The sequence below is a fragment of the Rutilus rutilus genome, assembly GCF_951802725.1.
Source record: "Rutilus rutilus genome assembly, chromosome: 10".
Taxonomy (NCBI): Eukaryota; Metazoa; Chordata; class Actinopteri; order Cypriniformes; family Leuciscidae; genus Rutilus; species Rutilus rutilus.
The window spans coordinates 1288053-1305027 of record NC_140215.1 but is presented as its reverse complement, the minus strand read 5'-3'; the positions used below and the strand labels follow the sequence as shown (position 1 = coordinate 1305027).

The following is a 16975-nucleotide window of genomic DNA, read 5'->3' as shown; positions in this document are numbered from 1 at the left end:
TAGGGAAAACTATTTTCTTTTCTGACTCCACTGGCAGATATTTGTTCTTGTTTTAGGCTTAAACTCACTTAATTAAGATCCATTTTTCATTAAATAAGGCTTCTTATCTTCAGTCATTGTTCTTCTCCAGTAAATGTGTCTTGATTTAAGAATGTTCAGATGTTTGTGCTGGAAAACGAGACAGAAACACTGAGGAAGAACATCATTTTAATACAGTATATCAGACTTAATAAGCCACTTTCAGACCAACAATCTGACAACAATGATATAAGTTTACTTCTTTACCTCATAACATGCTAAAATTAGCTTTATACTAAGTAATTTGAGTAAATAATTATTTGTACAAAGTACCATATATTAGTTATATTATTATACTAGTTACCAAAGAAGTATGAAAACTGTGTTGAGGCCAATCAATTACCAAGACTGTGTTTATAAAAAATAAAATGTTCATTCAGTTATAATGTGGACAAATAATTTATTAAAATAAAAGAGATGATACACAAAGGCGACATATCTAAATAAAGACTTTTTTATGTGAACAATATTCAGTCTTAACTTTATTTCACCACAGTTTCTACTAAAGACGAGCTGTAAATCGTCATTTGCATTATTTACCTCATACTGTAAAAAAAAAAATTTTGTAAATAAACCAAAGATTATTGGAGTTCGTTTTACAAGAAAAAACTTTTTCAGTTTTTCTACTTCAAAATTTCTCATTTAATTCACTTTCCTTTGTAATTGTTTGTGACATTTACTGAGTGAAAATTGTTTCTACACCAGTTTAGTTTTTCAGTGCAGAAGTAGAACAACGAAATGGCTCAACGATAATGTGCACTGTAAGTCATCCCTGATTAAACCTGATAAACATGATCACTTTATTTTCTTGTTAGTCGAGCCTCATCGAGCTGCGTCTCCAAACCTGATCATGCTAAGGCGAAGTCATGCGACTCTCTCTCCTCATCTTTGGACAAAATCTGAGGAAACATGTTACATAAAGTCCAGAATGCATTGAGCCGAGCCTAGAAAAACATCTCCAAGATGACACACAATGAAAAGAAAATATTTACAATACTGAAAAGCACCAAAAAGTTTCATAATAATAATAATAATAATATTAGCAACATGTTAATATTCAACTGCTGTCACTCATGTGCTGCAAGAGAAGCTGAAGAAAGAGCATCTGTATTTCTCGCTCTCATGAAGCGATTACGTCCACTTTACACAGAGGATGATGATTTGAGGAGGTTCTTCCTCAGTGTTTCTGTCCTGTTTCCAGCGCAAATATAGAAACTTTATTAAATCAAGATACATTTACTGGAGAAGCAACATGACTGAGTTTATATAAGTGTGTGAACAAACTGTAATGTTAGCTTGAGAAAGCCTGAAAGATTGAAGTAATTGTAAAAGCTTGAAGTGTGAAATAGCTTCGAGAGAGAGAGAGAGAGAGAGAGCGAGAGAGCGAAAGATAGAGTGAGATAGAGAGAGAGAGAGAGCGAGATAGAGAGATAGAGCAAAATAGAGAGAGAGCGAGATAGAGCTAGAGAGAGAGAGAGAGAGAGACAGACAGAGAGAGAGAGAGAGAGAGCTCAGTTTGAGTTTTTAGGGTGTTGCTAGGTTACCGGGGGTGGTTGCTAGGGTGTCGCTATGCGGTAGCTAGGTTACTCGGGTGGTTGCTAGGGTGCTGAAAAATAAACTTGTTTTTCCTTTGAATTAAAGAATTTTTTTTTACCACACTGGCAGATCAGGTTTCATGTTTTAAGCATAAACTCACTTAATTGTGGTGATTTTTTTTTTTTTTTTTTTTTTTTACAAGAGTTAATATCTTCAGCCATTTTGCTTCTCCAGTAAATGTATCTTGATTTAAGAATGTTTTGTAATTTTGTAATAAAATAAAAAAATTATACTGAGAAAGACGTTTTTTTCTCTTTTCTTTTTTGCAGTGTAGCAATCTAACTTTCTAATAAACTTGACATTGTGCACTTTGAACATTGTTTGCTCTGAGACCAGTTGCCGTCGTTCCTCTATTGTAAGCGTTTTAGATCAAAACTTTGCGTCAAAAATACATAAATGCAAATGTTAGTCGCGATGCCCATGTAAGTCAGCAGACACTGAAGAGGTTCACTGCTTTGAGACACATCCGTACCAACAACAAGCAAATATTATTAGTAAGAATTCTTCCTGTCTGAAAGAGAAAATGACTGAATGCTGGTTCGCTATTGCATTCTCCCCACATCAGTAATGTCCGTCACTAATGCTTCGGATAAAAGCATCTGCTAAACGGAGGCGAAATAGTAAATGCATCCTTTAGTCAATGATAGTTTATGCATTAATTAACATCAACTAACAATCTGTAATATACTCGTTACAGTATTTATTCATCTCTGTTAGCGTTAGTTAATAAAAACAACTGTTCATTGTTAGTTCATGTCATCTCAGACACATTAAATAATATTAACAGATGCAACTTTTGATTTGAATAATGTACTAGTAAATGTTAAACTAACTCATGCATTAATCTTGGTTAATGCTAATTCAACATTTAGGCTATTAATCCATTATTAAATAGATATTATTTAATAGACCTGAGCTAACATCAATAACCAGTTGTATTTTTATTTAATAGCGTTAACAAAGATTGATAAAAATTGCAACAAATGTATTTCACCAATGTTAGTTAATGTTAGTTAATGCATTAATTAGGACCTTATTGTAAAGATATATCAATGAATTTAATCATGGTAAAATGTGTTAAATGGCTCTTATTGATGAATAAAACCACAATCAAAATATAAAAACATTAAATTAACAAATAAGCATGTGTAGAAATTGGTGAAGTTTGCAGAGAGTTCAATTTCCGATTGACTGTCAGTTCAATTCCCAAGAATATGTCCATTAACATAACCAACTTGCTTGCTTCATGGATTAATATATCACGTTTTCATATTTACAAGATGGTCAGTAGAAAGTGTTCAAAACACATATTGTGTTTCCAAAATATATATATTTTTTGTATAAACAGCACATACACTCTCTAAGGCAGTTCTTCGGGCATGTCTGTAAAGTTAGTTTGTATTAAAAGCATAGACTGTAAAAAAAATATGGACATAGTGTTCGTGACATCACCCGTGGGTTTCTGAAGAGCATTTTTGAAGCCCAAAGTGGGCGGAGCCGACCGTCGCCATCTTGGCAGCGTCACTCCTGGATAACCGAAAATGTGCAGCGAGGCGGATTAGCTGAGGTGACGTGACGCTAACAGACAGCAGACAAACGGCTAGTAGTGACATCAGCGGCAATCCACCTGTCACTCAAGTGGCCACGCCCTTAATTATGCAGAACTTTAAGGCTTAATATAATTTAAACAGATGAGTTATAAAAAATATTCACCCCCCTCACAGTCGTCATGAAGGGTAAAATTAGCTATATAGACCAAAACCACTTTTTGCACCAGACTGTAAACATGTATTTTTCAGCTGTAAAGTTAAGCCTTTTAACATGCGGGTCTATGGGATTGAGTCTCTTTTGCAGCCGGTCTCTAGTGGCCAGTCGATGAACTGCAGTTTAAGTCATTTCAGTGTTGGATTCAAGAGAGAGGCAGTCGCTTGATCAAAACACGTAGACGTACGTTGATCGGCTGTCGCTTCCCACCACGTTCTTGGCGGTGCACTTATAGACGCCGTTGTCTTTCCCGGAAGGGTTTTGTATGACCAGTGAACCCTGCGGATGGAGATACTTGTTTCCGTAAAGACGCGGCTGGACGCCGACCTTCAGTTGAAGACCGTCAGGCATTTCCCAAACCACCTCGGCTTTCGGTGTGGCGAGAGGCATGCAGTTCAGCTGAACCGCTACACCGGGACGGGCGTAGGTTACCGGCGCCGGTCCTCTGGTTATTCGCGGAGGATACGCGATTACGATCACCGAAACCGACAGACTGGAAGATCCAAATTCACTGACTGTCTGGCAGACGTACATTCCCCTGTCATACACAGATGTCCTTTGTACGGATAAAGTGCCGTTATTCAAAACAGCGTAACGACCTGTGGCCTGTGGCCTTGTTAGGACGACTCCGTTCGGTAAAGTCCACGTGAGTTTAGACGACGGATAACCGGCGGACATACAGTTAAGCAGCAGATTCTCACCGTTTATGATGCTAACGAGTGAGCTGTATTGTTTTACGATGTCTGGTTTTCTGTCGGGCTCTAACGTCACAATCCGCTCGACGTATCCAGCCCTGTTTCGCCCAACGCACCGATATCGGCCAACCTCAGAAACCGTCGGCTCTCGAACGACCAGCGTTCCATCAAACCGGTGATTGAAACGGAAAATGCTGGTTCCCTTGAGAAGAGAAGTCCCGTTAGGGAGAATCCACGTGATCTCCGGAGTCGGTTTTCCTTCTATTGAACAGTTTAGACTCAATGGTTTCCCATTGGTAAGCGAGACGGACTCTGTGGGAAGACTTCTCAACCGTGGCTTTTCAACATCCTCGGTCACCTCAAGTTGAACTTTGAGTTTGGTTTCTCCAACTTCATTGCGTGCGATGCAAAGCAACGTAGAGGAATCGCTTATCCGCGCCGCGTGGATGTCCAGCGATCCGTTGAGGTGGACTGTGATCCGTGAGCCGTAGTACGGCGCGGGAAACACGACGTTGTTGGGAAACACCCACATGACCTTTGGCACTGGGTTCCCGTTTGCTTTGCAGTCTAAAAGCACATGCTGATCCTTCATGACAGTTTTACGGATGATCCCAGGACTCTCGGATCCGTTGATGACCGGCGACGACACAAGGACTTCAACATAAACGACTTTCTTGTCCATTCCCACAACATTCCTGGCTGAGCAAGTATAATTTCCGGTGTGAAACCTTTGGATTTTCTGAATGTGTAAAGTGCCATCGTTGGAGACCTGGTAGTTTTCGGATACTGGCGCGATGATGCGTTGATCCGGAGACGTCCATGTGATTCTGGGAATCGGTTCTCCTTTGGCGCTGCAGTTGAGGACGCCCGTTTCTCCGTAAGGAACTTTGATTACGCTGTAAGCATTGTTTCGGATGATCGGAGCATCCGCCAAGACCTTGATATGAACCTTGATTTCATCTTTCCCAATCCGATTCTCGGCATAGCACGTGTAGTCGCCTTCCTCTTTCATTCCCACTTCGTTTAAATACAACGTGCCATTGTCGAACATCACGTATCTCTTGGTGCGGATCGAGTTTTCGTGGGACTGTGGGACGCTGTTCACCATGGTACCGTCAGGAAGACTCCACGTGATCTCTGGATTGGGAAAACCCGAAGCGACGCAGTCCACTTTCAGCTCTCCTCCGTACGACACCTTGCGATCGCTCAGGGACTTGTGGTCGATTTTAGCGGCTTTCGTCATCACGTTGACTTTAAGGAGAACGTAGTCGTCGCCCATTTTGTTTCTGGCCACACAGAGATAGTCGCCCTCATCGTTCTCGGTCACCGACGTGATGGTGAGGGTGCCGTTAGCGAACACTTTCATTCTGCGATCAAAGCTGAAACGAGACATAAGAGAGAGGTTACATGCTGATACTAGTATGTATTATTTATTAAAGGGCTCATATAATTGGAGGAATCATATTTTCATTGAGGATCTTTAGAGATTAAAGAGTTCAATGTACAATCAAAAAAATTTGTTTTTAGAAATCATACTTCCTGACAGTGGAACAATTTGCATTACTGTCGTGGCAAAAACGTACTCAAGTTATTCAAAATTAGAATAGAACTAAAGATATATAAGATTCATTTTTCCTAAAAAATGTATTAATCATCATTAATCATTTCAAGGGTAACAGAGTAAAACAGAGTATCATGACCAATCAAATGTACCCTGTGTTTTTGAGATATAAGAACTCTAAACATCATTCCAGTGAAAAATAACATTTTCCTTGTTTAGTTTTTTTAGATCCAAGATAAAAAAAAATCTAAACTTAATTTCAGTGGGGGGAAAAAAGCATATTAAAAAAAACCTAAAACCTTTACTCTTTCTGAAATCCTTGACTTTTTAACGTCAGAACCCGAATTTTTTGCAAACAACCGCTCACATTTACACATAAACGATGCCTATTTCCTTCTCTACAGTGGCACATATGTAAAATGGTCTATGCTTTAGTAGTGGTCTTTTACGTTCTATCCAAACGTAATAAAAAATGTGTGGTAGGACCAAAAATGTATACAAGAATCCTAATGAGATCAAGGTTGTCTCTATATAAGCCTGAGCAGAGACCGCCAATGTTTCCAATGATCGACTGTCAAACAAATGTTGTTAATTCAGAACTAATGTTTCATTTGTGCTTCACTGCATTGTTGTTTTTTTATTTCCTTCTGTATCCATTTATATTCTTCTTATTTGCCTGTCCTCTGTAATTAATTACACTTCATGTTGTTTTGCTATTATGTTAATCATGCTCTGCATCCAACAGCGTATATGGAGATGATTAAAGGAATTTCAAAGAGGCCAGAGACCGTACGAATCATTATGTGTGTATCTAGGATCTGTGGTTAACAGATTTATATTCTTTTTAAATACTTTTTTGTTGTTTCAATTAACTTTTACTTTTAGAGAATTAATAACTTTTTTGGCTGCGGTGCATTTAAGATTTATAAATGCCCTCTTTGCATGTGAAATGTTTTATTAGCCTATTTATGTGTATTATTTAACATTCCCATCATTCAATTTGCATCATTCAGCCTCTTTACAAAGTATGCATGAGATTGTGAAATGTGAAATGTTAGAAATGTGCCTCTTAAACTGTTCAGATTAGACTTAAATGATCATGGATCAGTGCCTTAAAGACTTATAAATGCCTTCTTTACAAGTGAAATGAGTCACAACATGTTGTTGTGCTCAAACTGAGGGTGTTATTATATATTTAACTGAACAATCATTCAATTCTCATCATTCAGCCTCTTTGCATTAGATTGTGACAGACTGACAGACTGAATTGTGCCACTCATATGCTTCAGATTATGATTCAGATTGTTGCCTTGGCTTTTGTCTTGCTTAGTTGGGGACATTTAATATTCAACAATATTACTGATCTGTCTTACTTAAGGTGGACGATGACGCAATTTTCTTCTAGAAACAAACTTTGTTGTATTATTTTCATGTTATCAATGTGAAGCTGCTTTGATACAATCTGTATTGTAAAAAGTGCTATATAAATAAAGGTGACTTGACTTGACATGACAGATTAGGCCAAAATGATCATGGATCTTGAAATACAAGTATCCTAAACGGTCTAATCTAAGTTTCTAAACACTCAATAGGCATTGGTGACATGCTTGATTCCTCATTAATTGACCCCTGTGAGCACAAATCCCAAATGAAAACATGGTAATATGCAAATTCCTGTACCTGTAATATGCATCAACCAGTTTTTTCGAAGGTGTCCTCCAGATGATCCTAGGATTGGGGCTTCCAGTGGCCGAACAGTCGAGACTCAGTCGGGATCCGTATCGGACATCAGTGTTGTGTGCAGAAGCGGACATGATCCTGGCAGAAGTCGAGTTCCTCTTCACCTGCAGATTTACACTCCTTTTAACAACGCCCACAGAATTCACAGCAACACATTCATAATTCCCAGAATCCTTCTCCGTTGGATTGCGAATAAACAGCGTCCCGTTGGGGAAAACAAACAAGTTGCTGTTGATGAACTGCGAGGGGCGAAGCTGCGTGCCGGTCACCGTGACCCATCGGATCGCTGGACTTGGCGAGCCTTTGGCGGTGCAGTGAATGAACGCTGACTGGCCGTCAGAAACGGTGTGGTTTTCCCAACGCTGCTCTTGGATCTTGGGAGGCAACGCTGCAATTTGGAGCCTCACGGAAAGCATGTCGGCTCCGGCGGCGTTGCTCGCTATGCATTTGTAGATGCCCTTGTCCATGTAGTTGGTGTGCTTGACTTGAAGCGTTCCATTGGCGAAGAGCATGATCTTCTGTTCGGTGTTACTAACGCCGCGCACCACCGAACGGTTTGGAAGCACCCAGCTAATGTTTGGGATTGGCAGACCTTGTGCTTGGCATTCCAAGAGTGCACTGTTTCCTAGGAACACCGTCACATCTTGATGACGTGGAAGGGTCATCTTGGGCCCGTGGGCCGACACCACCAGGGTCACCATTATCTGGTCAATGCCGTGGAGATTGCGAGCGCTGCACAGATACTGCCCGCGGTCCTGAAGCTGGACGCTGTGGATGACAAATGTGCCGTTGGACTGGACTTCAAAACGCTGGATTCTGGTGTTGGTTGACATGACAGCTCCTGGGGGAAATGTGGAAGGTTTAATTAATTTACATCTGTGAAGAGCTGCTACAAATATACAGAGACAGAGAGAGAGAGAGAGAGAGAGAGAGAGAGATTGAAGGCAACAAAAGTGTCAAATTAATAAATAAAAAAAATGTACATATACTATGAATTTACAGGCAGTAAGGTTGCACAAAATAACAATACTTTTAGTTTATCTGCCTAGTCTCTATAACAAATTCTAATTAATATATATTTTTGAATTAATAACATATCTTTAAAATGTAATAATATAATTGTTATATATGTGTATATACATATGCACACACAAACATATATATATTTATGTGTGTGTATTTATATAATATATACAGTATAATATAACATTATATATATATATATATATATACACACACACACACACACACACACACACACACACATAATGCAATATTATACAGTATGTATTATATAAATGCACACACGTGTGTGTGTGTGTGTGTGTGTGTGTGTGTGTGTGTGTAAAAGTATATTTTGTGTTTGTATGTGCAAATATGTGAGTGTGTGTGTATATATACTGTATATGCACATAAAACACAAAAATGCTTTTATTTTCATAATCTCTCCATAGTCTCTAATATATATTAAGAAAGAGAGATTGAAAAAATAAGAAAAAAAGTGTGGAGAAAATAAAACACATTTAACTTTTGGGAAACTGTTCTAAAACTTTAAACAAAATATCAGGATCACTTTTGGTTTATGCACTAAAATTATACTCTATATTCTGAAAACTTGTCATGTCATCCTGTCATATGAGCGTTACCTGTGGAGACTTTGGTCCAGGTCAGGAGGGGCTTCGGCTCCCCCACAGAATCACATGGTAACTGCACATCTGTCCCAGCATTCACAGTGACTGTGTGCAGTTTGGCAGCAGTGATTCTGGGTCTCATTTGCAGGACGGGAAGAGTTTGCGATCCTTGAGATGAAAGAACTGCACTCGACTGTCTGTTTCTGGATTGAGGAATCTGAATTTGGTTGTTTGGCTGTGTGGTGCTTGGTGTAGTTGTGGGACTCGAGTCGGCTGATCTCGCAGTTGCCGTCAATATTTTAGGGGCTGTAGTTGATTTGATGTTGTTGACAGAGTTTAAATCCACAGATGAGGTGGTCGTGGACAGTGTTCTGACAATACTGGGTCTCATATTGACAGATGGGTTTCTGTTATGATAGTACGGATACCTGTGATTAGTGCTGGGAATTCTTTCCCTGTGCCTGGAATCTATGTAGTTCGTTCCAGGATTTCTTGAGTAAAATGGGATTCTGTTGTCCGGTATGAGATAACTGGGTGTTGACTTTAGAGCAGGTGTAGTAGTAGTAGTAGTAGTAGTAGTAGAATATAATGTGGCTGTTGTCGACAGTGTTGTAGATGGTGATATTATTCTAGTAAGTTGGGTTGTAATGGGAATCATGACTGTGGTTGCTGGTAATGTAATTGTGGGTGAAGTATTCAGTGATGTTGTAGGTTCATCGAGTTCATTGACTAACCTTTCCCTTTGGTCTTCATTAGAAATCAAGTTTGGTTGTAAGAAGTTTATCACATTGGTTTTACTGCGAGTAGTATGAGTTGGCATTTGTGAACTTGTAGCTAAAGACTCGATTTGTGTCCCAACAGATTCTGTAGGAGTCTCTGGTGTTGAGGAAAAAGAAATCTTGTTGTAAACTGATTCTTTTTCTTTAAAGTTTGGATGTGGTTGTGAAAGCGAGTGGTCTCGGGTTTGTGGAATGGAGGTGATAATAGATTCTTCTATGGAAGTAACATTTTCTTTTGTACTAGTTGCTTCCAATGTTTGGTTCTCTCTTAGATCATCTCTAAAGTGTGATTCGGGTAAGTTCAAGAAATCCAGCCCGTCTGCGTCCAACGTAAAGCTGATCTCTGTTGGATCAATCTCTGTGTTGGCTTTTGGTAACGCTGTTGAAAGCGTGCTTGTGAACTCCTGCCGAGCAGTTGTCATCGGGGCAGTTTCAGTGCCATATCGAGATGTTGGAGCCACACTCATGGGAACCATGTACTCGTCCATCTCCTCGGCGGATGCAATGCTTCCATCCTCTTCCTCCTCTAAAGAACTAATGTCTTTATTTTCTAGCCCCGAAACCCCAGACACTGTCGCTGACGTTGTGCTCACGGGGTGAGATGTAGAGCTTGTCATCTCCTGAATTTGGAGGAAATTACTTGCCTTTACTTTGTGGATTTCTGGACCAGTTTTCTCAACCGGGAGGGAGATTGCAATTTCCTCAATGGCATTTGTTAATTCTCTCTGCACTGTAGGATAGAAGTGAGAAGTAGATGGATGGACTGACGTGCCTTCAGATAGGGTTGTGGGGAATATGTGGGTAGTGCTCGGATATTCAGACATACTAGCAGTTACTGGGATAGTTGGATGGATTGACGTGCTTTCAACTGGAGATGTGGAGTCAATGTGAGCAGTCGTTGTAGTAGCTGGATGGATCATTGTGTCTTCAGCTGGCTTTCTGGGATCTGTTTTCAACGTTACAGTTGGTACATGGACTCCTGCAGCTGTAGATGTTACCCAAGGTCTTCTTTTAGCAAGGTTTGGCAATGGCCTTCTGAATTTTATTCGTCGTCTGCCTCCAAATCTTCGCCTGGAGCTCCAGTGATCTTTTGTTCTAGATTGTGTTGAACTTGTCGGGCTAATGCTGCCGGTTGATGTGGTAGAAAATGAAGTGCTTTCAAGCTGTCCGGAATCAAACCCCCCAATCTGCGACTGCACACCAGTCTTTCCGGAGAAATTAAGTTCATTTTCTGTCTCAGACATCGGTTTGATGACAGACCCGGAGTATACTTGGTTATTCTCTGCACTTATGGTACTCACAGACCCTCCTTCAGCAACGTTCACCTCTGTCATAACATAATGAGGTCCAGATGTGGGATTTGAGATGTAAGACACTTTGTCTGAGCTAGTGTGTAATTCTGGAGTTGCCGTTTGGTGGATGTTATAATTTTGTCCCTCAATATGAGGTGTAATTGCATGCGTGTGGTAAACATCCGTTTGGTGTTGAGTGCTGAACGTGTTTGATTCCTCCAGTAGACCGGAGTCACCAGAAGAACTCTCGGTGTTGTCAATCGATCCTGGATGATCTTCATTCCCCATCTGTAGACTTTTCTCAGGAGTGCCATGTTGGACAATGTGAATTGATGAGTTTTTTGGAGATGTTTTCTCACGGATTTTGGACAAAAGTTTGGCCCATTCCAGGGGGTCTATTTTATTCTTACCATTAACAGTTCTTTGATTTGTGACGGCAGTTCTTTTTGGTTCTCCATGCATGCCCTTTCTAAAGGGCCGTCTACGGCGAAAGTTGCCTTGTATTCTTGCATTCGGACCCCTCCTGCGATTAATAAAGCTTCTATTTGGTTCTTTTCTCTCTTGAGTTTCAGAACCATCTCCAGAAGCATCTTCCACATCTTCCAAAAAGGCTTTTACCTTAGTGGACACTCCCGCAGCCGACTGAGGTCTAACGGGATACTGTCGCAGTGGCTGAATTACTCTCCGTCTCATGACAGTTAGTTTAGTAGCCAGTACATCCACACCATGCTGGTTCATGGCGACACATTTGTAATATCCATTGTTGTTAAGCTGACTATGAGGAAGGAACAAAGTCCCGTTGGAAAAGACTGAAGCCTTGGATGTATTTGTGTTGGCATTCAGTACACTGCCATCTGGAAATATCCAATTCACCACCGCATCTGGTGTTGCCGTAGTAAGACAGGGTAAAGAAGCAGACTCGCCAACAAACTTACTTAAAGCATTTCCAACCTCTTGACCTGGAAGAGGGCTTGAAGACTCCATAACTGATAAGCGGAAAGGCAGAACATCGATATCTCCTGCAATCTTAGCAATGCAGTAATAAACGCCAGAGTCTCTGTGCTCGACCGATTTAACGTGAAGCTTGCCGCTTCTAGAGACGGTCACTCTGTTGTCGGTCGAGCTAAATCCAGCTTTAATCTTCGACCCATCGGGCATCATCCATTGAACGGCTGCACTTCCAGAGCTTTGCACACGGCAGTCCATTTCAATCATACCACCGACAACAGAACTGAAGCTCGTCTGGGTCTTATTATCATCTTCAATCAAGACCCAAGATCTGACGAGCTCCTCATCTTTGGTGGTTGTCAAATGAGTATTAAGAATGAGTCTCACACTTTTGGAGGAGGAGTAAGGCCTGTTTAACTTGATGTTCATGAAGGACTGCATGAGCCAAGGTGGATGGGTTAAAACATTAGCTCGGACACCAGTGTAAAAGTAGGAGTCCTTTTCAATGTCCTGTCTGTATCTGTAGCTCAGCTCCGGCTCTCGGCTCAGCATGATTTCTCTTCGCAGATGCATGGGAACTTCACTGTAGTAAGCAAGAAGCCTCCAAAAGCTTTCATAGCTGTCTCTGTCCACGGGACACTCCACGTCAAAGAATAAAGTCACGTTAGCAGCGATCTGCAGAGATTTAGTGTAATTCCAGCTGATTTTAGTGGCATCTCTTGGTTCAAGTATTTGGCAGATCAAGTCCACTTTAGTCCCGTGCTCGTCGGATAAACCAAAGGAGACATTTCCGAAAGGTGGTTTGATCCTGTCGATGGGCAGAAGTTCACTGATGTTGTCCTCATGTAAGATGTTTGTTCCTGGAGAGCTGATAGCTGGTCCAGAGCAGATGAACTCTTTAAGAGCCGAGATGTCTTGTCCTTTAAGGTGTTTAGGAGACGAGCACAGTGGACATAGCTGACCGCTGACAAATGTTCTGTCCTTCTTGCATTTCATCACCCCTTGGAAAAGGAAACAAATCCAGACTTTAGAAGATGGAATTTGTACTTCACTCATAGACCTAAACAGCAGATACTTTTTGTTATGCTTATAAAGCTTTTTATGCTTTCTCACTTGCTGCTTTGTAACTATTTAAATTGTGAAAAATGCATTAAAATGTATTCTAACCCTCAGTACTAAACTTCTGCATTTAATTCAGATCCTTTCAGAATCCTTTGACTTACATTCAGGGCCTAAAATTAATATTCGGTAAGTGCCAAATGCAATAAAAATTGGTGAGTATATGAAACGGTGTGACTTGCCAACATTTTTATGAATTCTAACAATGCATGAATGCACACAAACGAGAATGATGCTTGGGATAGTTGATGAGCCAGCGCTGCATCATCATGAAAGTTTGAGCCTTGATCATTTAAATATTCAAGTTCAAGAAGACACGAATGGGAGCTCATTTCGTTACTCGCGCGCTGTGTGGTAAGTTTTATGAGCGCAAACATCTGAAGCGCTTTGCCAGAAATGTCTTTCACGTCTCCTTGCACTTGAACGGACAAATTCACAGAAAATTGTGTAAAAAAATAGTCAGTATCCAAGTAAACATAGTCAGTTACATCTTAAGTGAATGTAAACAGTTGAGAAAGTAAACGCATGTGTAACAGTATCAGTGTATTGGATCGGTGCATTCGCTCTTAAAGTGACAGCAGCCTAATATTCCTACTGCTATCTGTGTTTTTAATGTTAAACAACAAAGGACAAAGAAAAAAATCACTCACTGCTGATTACAGTGAAGACTATGCAGTGTTATTTTATTATTTGCTTGCTTTATTAAATTCCTGTACCTGGAAACTGCTGTCAAATCTACCTGAAAAAGCTGAAAAACACTGTTTATTTAATTTGTATCTTTGTTATATTGCATTTATTTGTTCTTTTGCTTGTTATATGATTATTTTTTCTCATTTTATTACTGACTGTTTACTTGTCTGTAATAATGTTTTAAATTTATATTAGTTAGGCAAGTAGTTTTAGCTGTGGCATCAAAATTGGAATAGAGAACTGAGAATGTTCACTGGTATCTAAACATTTTGGTGTCATTACGGCCCATTTTTCATGGCTGGTAAAAAATATTTATGGCTGGTACATTTTTTTAGGCCCTGCTTACATTCATAGAATATTCAGCATTTAAAATGCATCAGACAGAGATGAGGTCGTTGGTAAATGATCAATTCGGATCATACTGAATTGTAATTGTAAGCATTTTCTTTACACATAAACAAAGACTACAACCTGAACTGACCTTAAACTCTAACATTATTCTTCTGCTGCTGCACAAACACTGAGATTTTCTTCAGGAAATTCAAATGTATTTGATAACAGCGTGAACATTTAAAGCACTCGGAAACAGACGATTTACCTGAATTTCGTGCGCTCCAATCCTGTAACCAGCTCATCCGGCAGTCGCAGCTCCACGGGTTTCCACATAAGAAGAGGTTCTCCAGCTGAGGCATGTTCTCCAGCATGTGTCTGGGTAGTGAGCGCAGGAGGTTGTCGGAGAGATACAGATGCTTCAGGCTGGACACGGGGAAATGCTGGAGCAGTGAGAAGGTGCTGAAAGTAGCATGATGGAGCTTTTGCAGATGGTTGGCCTCTAGGTGGAGCAAACGGAGCGACGTCATCCCTCTGAACGCATCCGGGTGGATGAACTCTATTCGGTTGTGGTCCAGATGAAGCCTAATAAGGCCCGTCAAACCAGTGAAGGTGTGCCCGGTAATGACTCTCAGTTTGTTGTAGCTCATTTTTAAAACCTGCAATGAAATACACATTCACTCTTTGGCAGTGAACTCTTGAGTTATTATGACAAAATACCAAGCCAGTATGTCCTATGAGCAACCGAAGTGCATACTTTTACATTCACCAGTCAAACTAGAGTAAATTTACTAATGAATTAGAACTAAATTAAGTGCTAATGTGCTTTTACCTGCAAGGAAACGAGATCCTGAAAAGCACCATCTGATATTTTCTGCACATTGTTGCCGTGCATCATCAGGAGCTCCAGCTTTCGAAGGCCACCAAAAGAGACGTCTGTGATGTGATTTATAGCATTAAACCTGTTAAATAGTAAAAGCATAGTTTTCAATCATATTTTCAAAATTAAGCTGTATTTAATCATCAGCATGGAAGCTTGTTTCTGCCACAGACTAAAAAGGTAATTGCAACCATTTCTTCTCACAATTCTGACTTTTTTCTCACAATTACAAGTTTATAACTCACCATTGTGAGAAAGAATGTCAGAATTGTGAGTTATAACTTCACAATTACACAACTGTGAGAATAAAAGCCTTCCAAACATGGGTTATTTCATTTACGCTGAAGTTATATTATAACCAAAAATGCTCTATTTTTATGCACACGTATATAACATGGATGGCCTGGGCTAGTTGTCACATGGATAAGTTGTTTCAAGGCCTATATTTTAGTAATTTGTTAGTTAATTTTTAGTTTTGAGCCAAAAGTCACATGATGTAAATGATTGTTCTCTCTCTAGCAATGATTTTATTTGTTGATTTCAAACTTTTGTTGATTTCAAAATAATTTATAACACCCCAAACTTTGGAAGCTTGTTTCTGCCAAGCAATAAAACCAAAACAAAAAAGGTAATTGCAACTTTTTATCTTGCAATTCTGACTTTTTCTTACAATTGCGAGTTTATACCTCAGAATTCTGACTGTTTTTCTCAGAATTGTGAGATATAAACTTGTAATTGTGAGTTATAAAGTCCGAATTGTGAGATTTTAACTATTTTAGCTATATTATAATAAACTATAAAGACTATATTAGGCTGGTTCCATTTTGACAACTTCCTCTATATAACGTATCAAAGAGTTTTATTAACTGTATAATGTATTCCTGGTCAATAATAGTCAGATATATGATCGTAACATAAACCTGCCATGCATTACCACTAAAAAACATGATTAGAAGTGACTTACCCAAAATTAATGCGCAGAACTTGTTTGGAGATGCCGGCGGGCACGGTGGCGAGCGCACGGAAGGTGCAGTGAACCTCAGCGGACACCGAACACGCGCACTGACGAGGACACACACCACTGGAGCCCGGAAGACTGACCAGCGACATCAGCATCAGCATCAGCCCGACGCACGAGGAGCCCATGATCAGCGGGAGGTTATTCTGAAGCGTTCACGTTCCTCTATCACTGAGACACACACAGCCGACAGAAAATAACATCTATGGGATCAAATATGATCCTGCTGGATAAACTGAACATTTTAAGCTTATTTTTTCATGTTTGATTCCTCCATGAGATTTGGACTAGTTCCAAATTATAATCAAATTCCTTTTTGCTATCCTTAAGGATATTTCCGAACTCAATTAAAATAAATTTCTTTAGGAATTAAATTAAACAAGCATGAAGACAAATAGCAGCCCAACAGTCAATGTTAAATGATTAATGCATGAAGAAATTTCTCAATATTTCTAATATATATATTATAATATATAAATATATACATTTTCTTCTAGAATGATCATTTTTATAAAGCTTGTATATTTAAGTTAAGTAATTTCACTTAAATGACAATTAATAGGTCATTTGCATTACCATTTAAGTGAAATTATTGAACTTAAATATACAAGCTTGATAAAAATGATCATTGTAGAAGAAAATTTCAGATGGCACTTAGAGACTTTTGCATCTGAACTCTTCATATATATAAAGTTCAGAGTAAGCAAAAGTAGCATTTTAGTTCTAAATATCAATTTTTTCTATATGCAGCACAAGCACAAAACCAAAAGAATAACATTACAAGTTTAAGAGATGTATAAAGTTATGATGAAGTTTTCAGATTCTTAAATTGAACGAAACTCACCTTAAAGTTC

The 16975-nt window shown here is 39.5% G+C and overlaps 1 protein-coding gene across 1 annotated transcript; it reads right to left on the bottom strand.

The window, feature by feature from the left end:
* Nucleotides 1–518: 518 nt before the first annotated feature.
* mxra5b (matrix-remodelling associated 5b) lies at nt 519–15186 on the bottom strand. The gene is made up of 5 exons (XM_084420788.1): nt 15056–15186; nt 14492–14882; nt 9081–13085; nt 7375–8275; nt 519–5512 (listed from the first exon to the last, which is right to left on the bottom strand). Exons 1-5 carry the CDS (start codon nt 15119–15121, stop codon nt 3607–3609), a joined length of 7269 nt encoding a protein of 2422 aa, XP_084276914.1. The 5' UTR covers nt 15122–15186; the 3' UTR covers nt 519–3606.
* Between the last annotated feature and the right edge of the window lie 1789 nt (nt 15187–16975).

Bases quoted from the DNA above. Each gene is read 5' to 3' on its own strand.
- mxra5b (XM_084420788.1), bottom strand. From the start codon at position 15,121: ATGATGCACGGCAACAATGTGCAGAAAATATCAGATGGTGCTTTTCAG. The intron at 13,086-14,491 runs GTAAATCGTCTG...TCCTTTTCCAAG, and splicing joins TTGGAGCGCACGAAATTCAG to GGGTGATGAAATGCAAGAAG. The intron at 8,276-9,080 runs GTAACGCTCATA...CATTTCCCCCAG, and splicing joins CTGGACCAAAGTCTCCACAG to GAGCTGTCATGTCAACCAAC.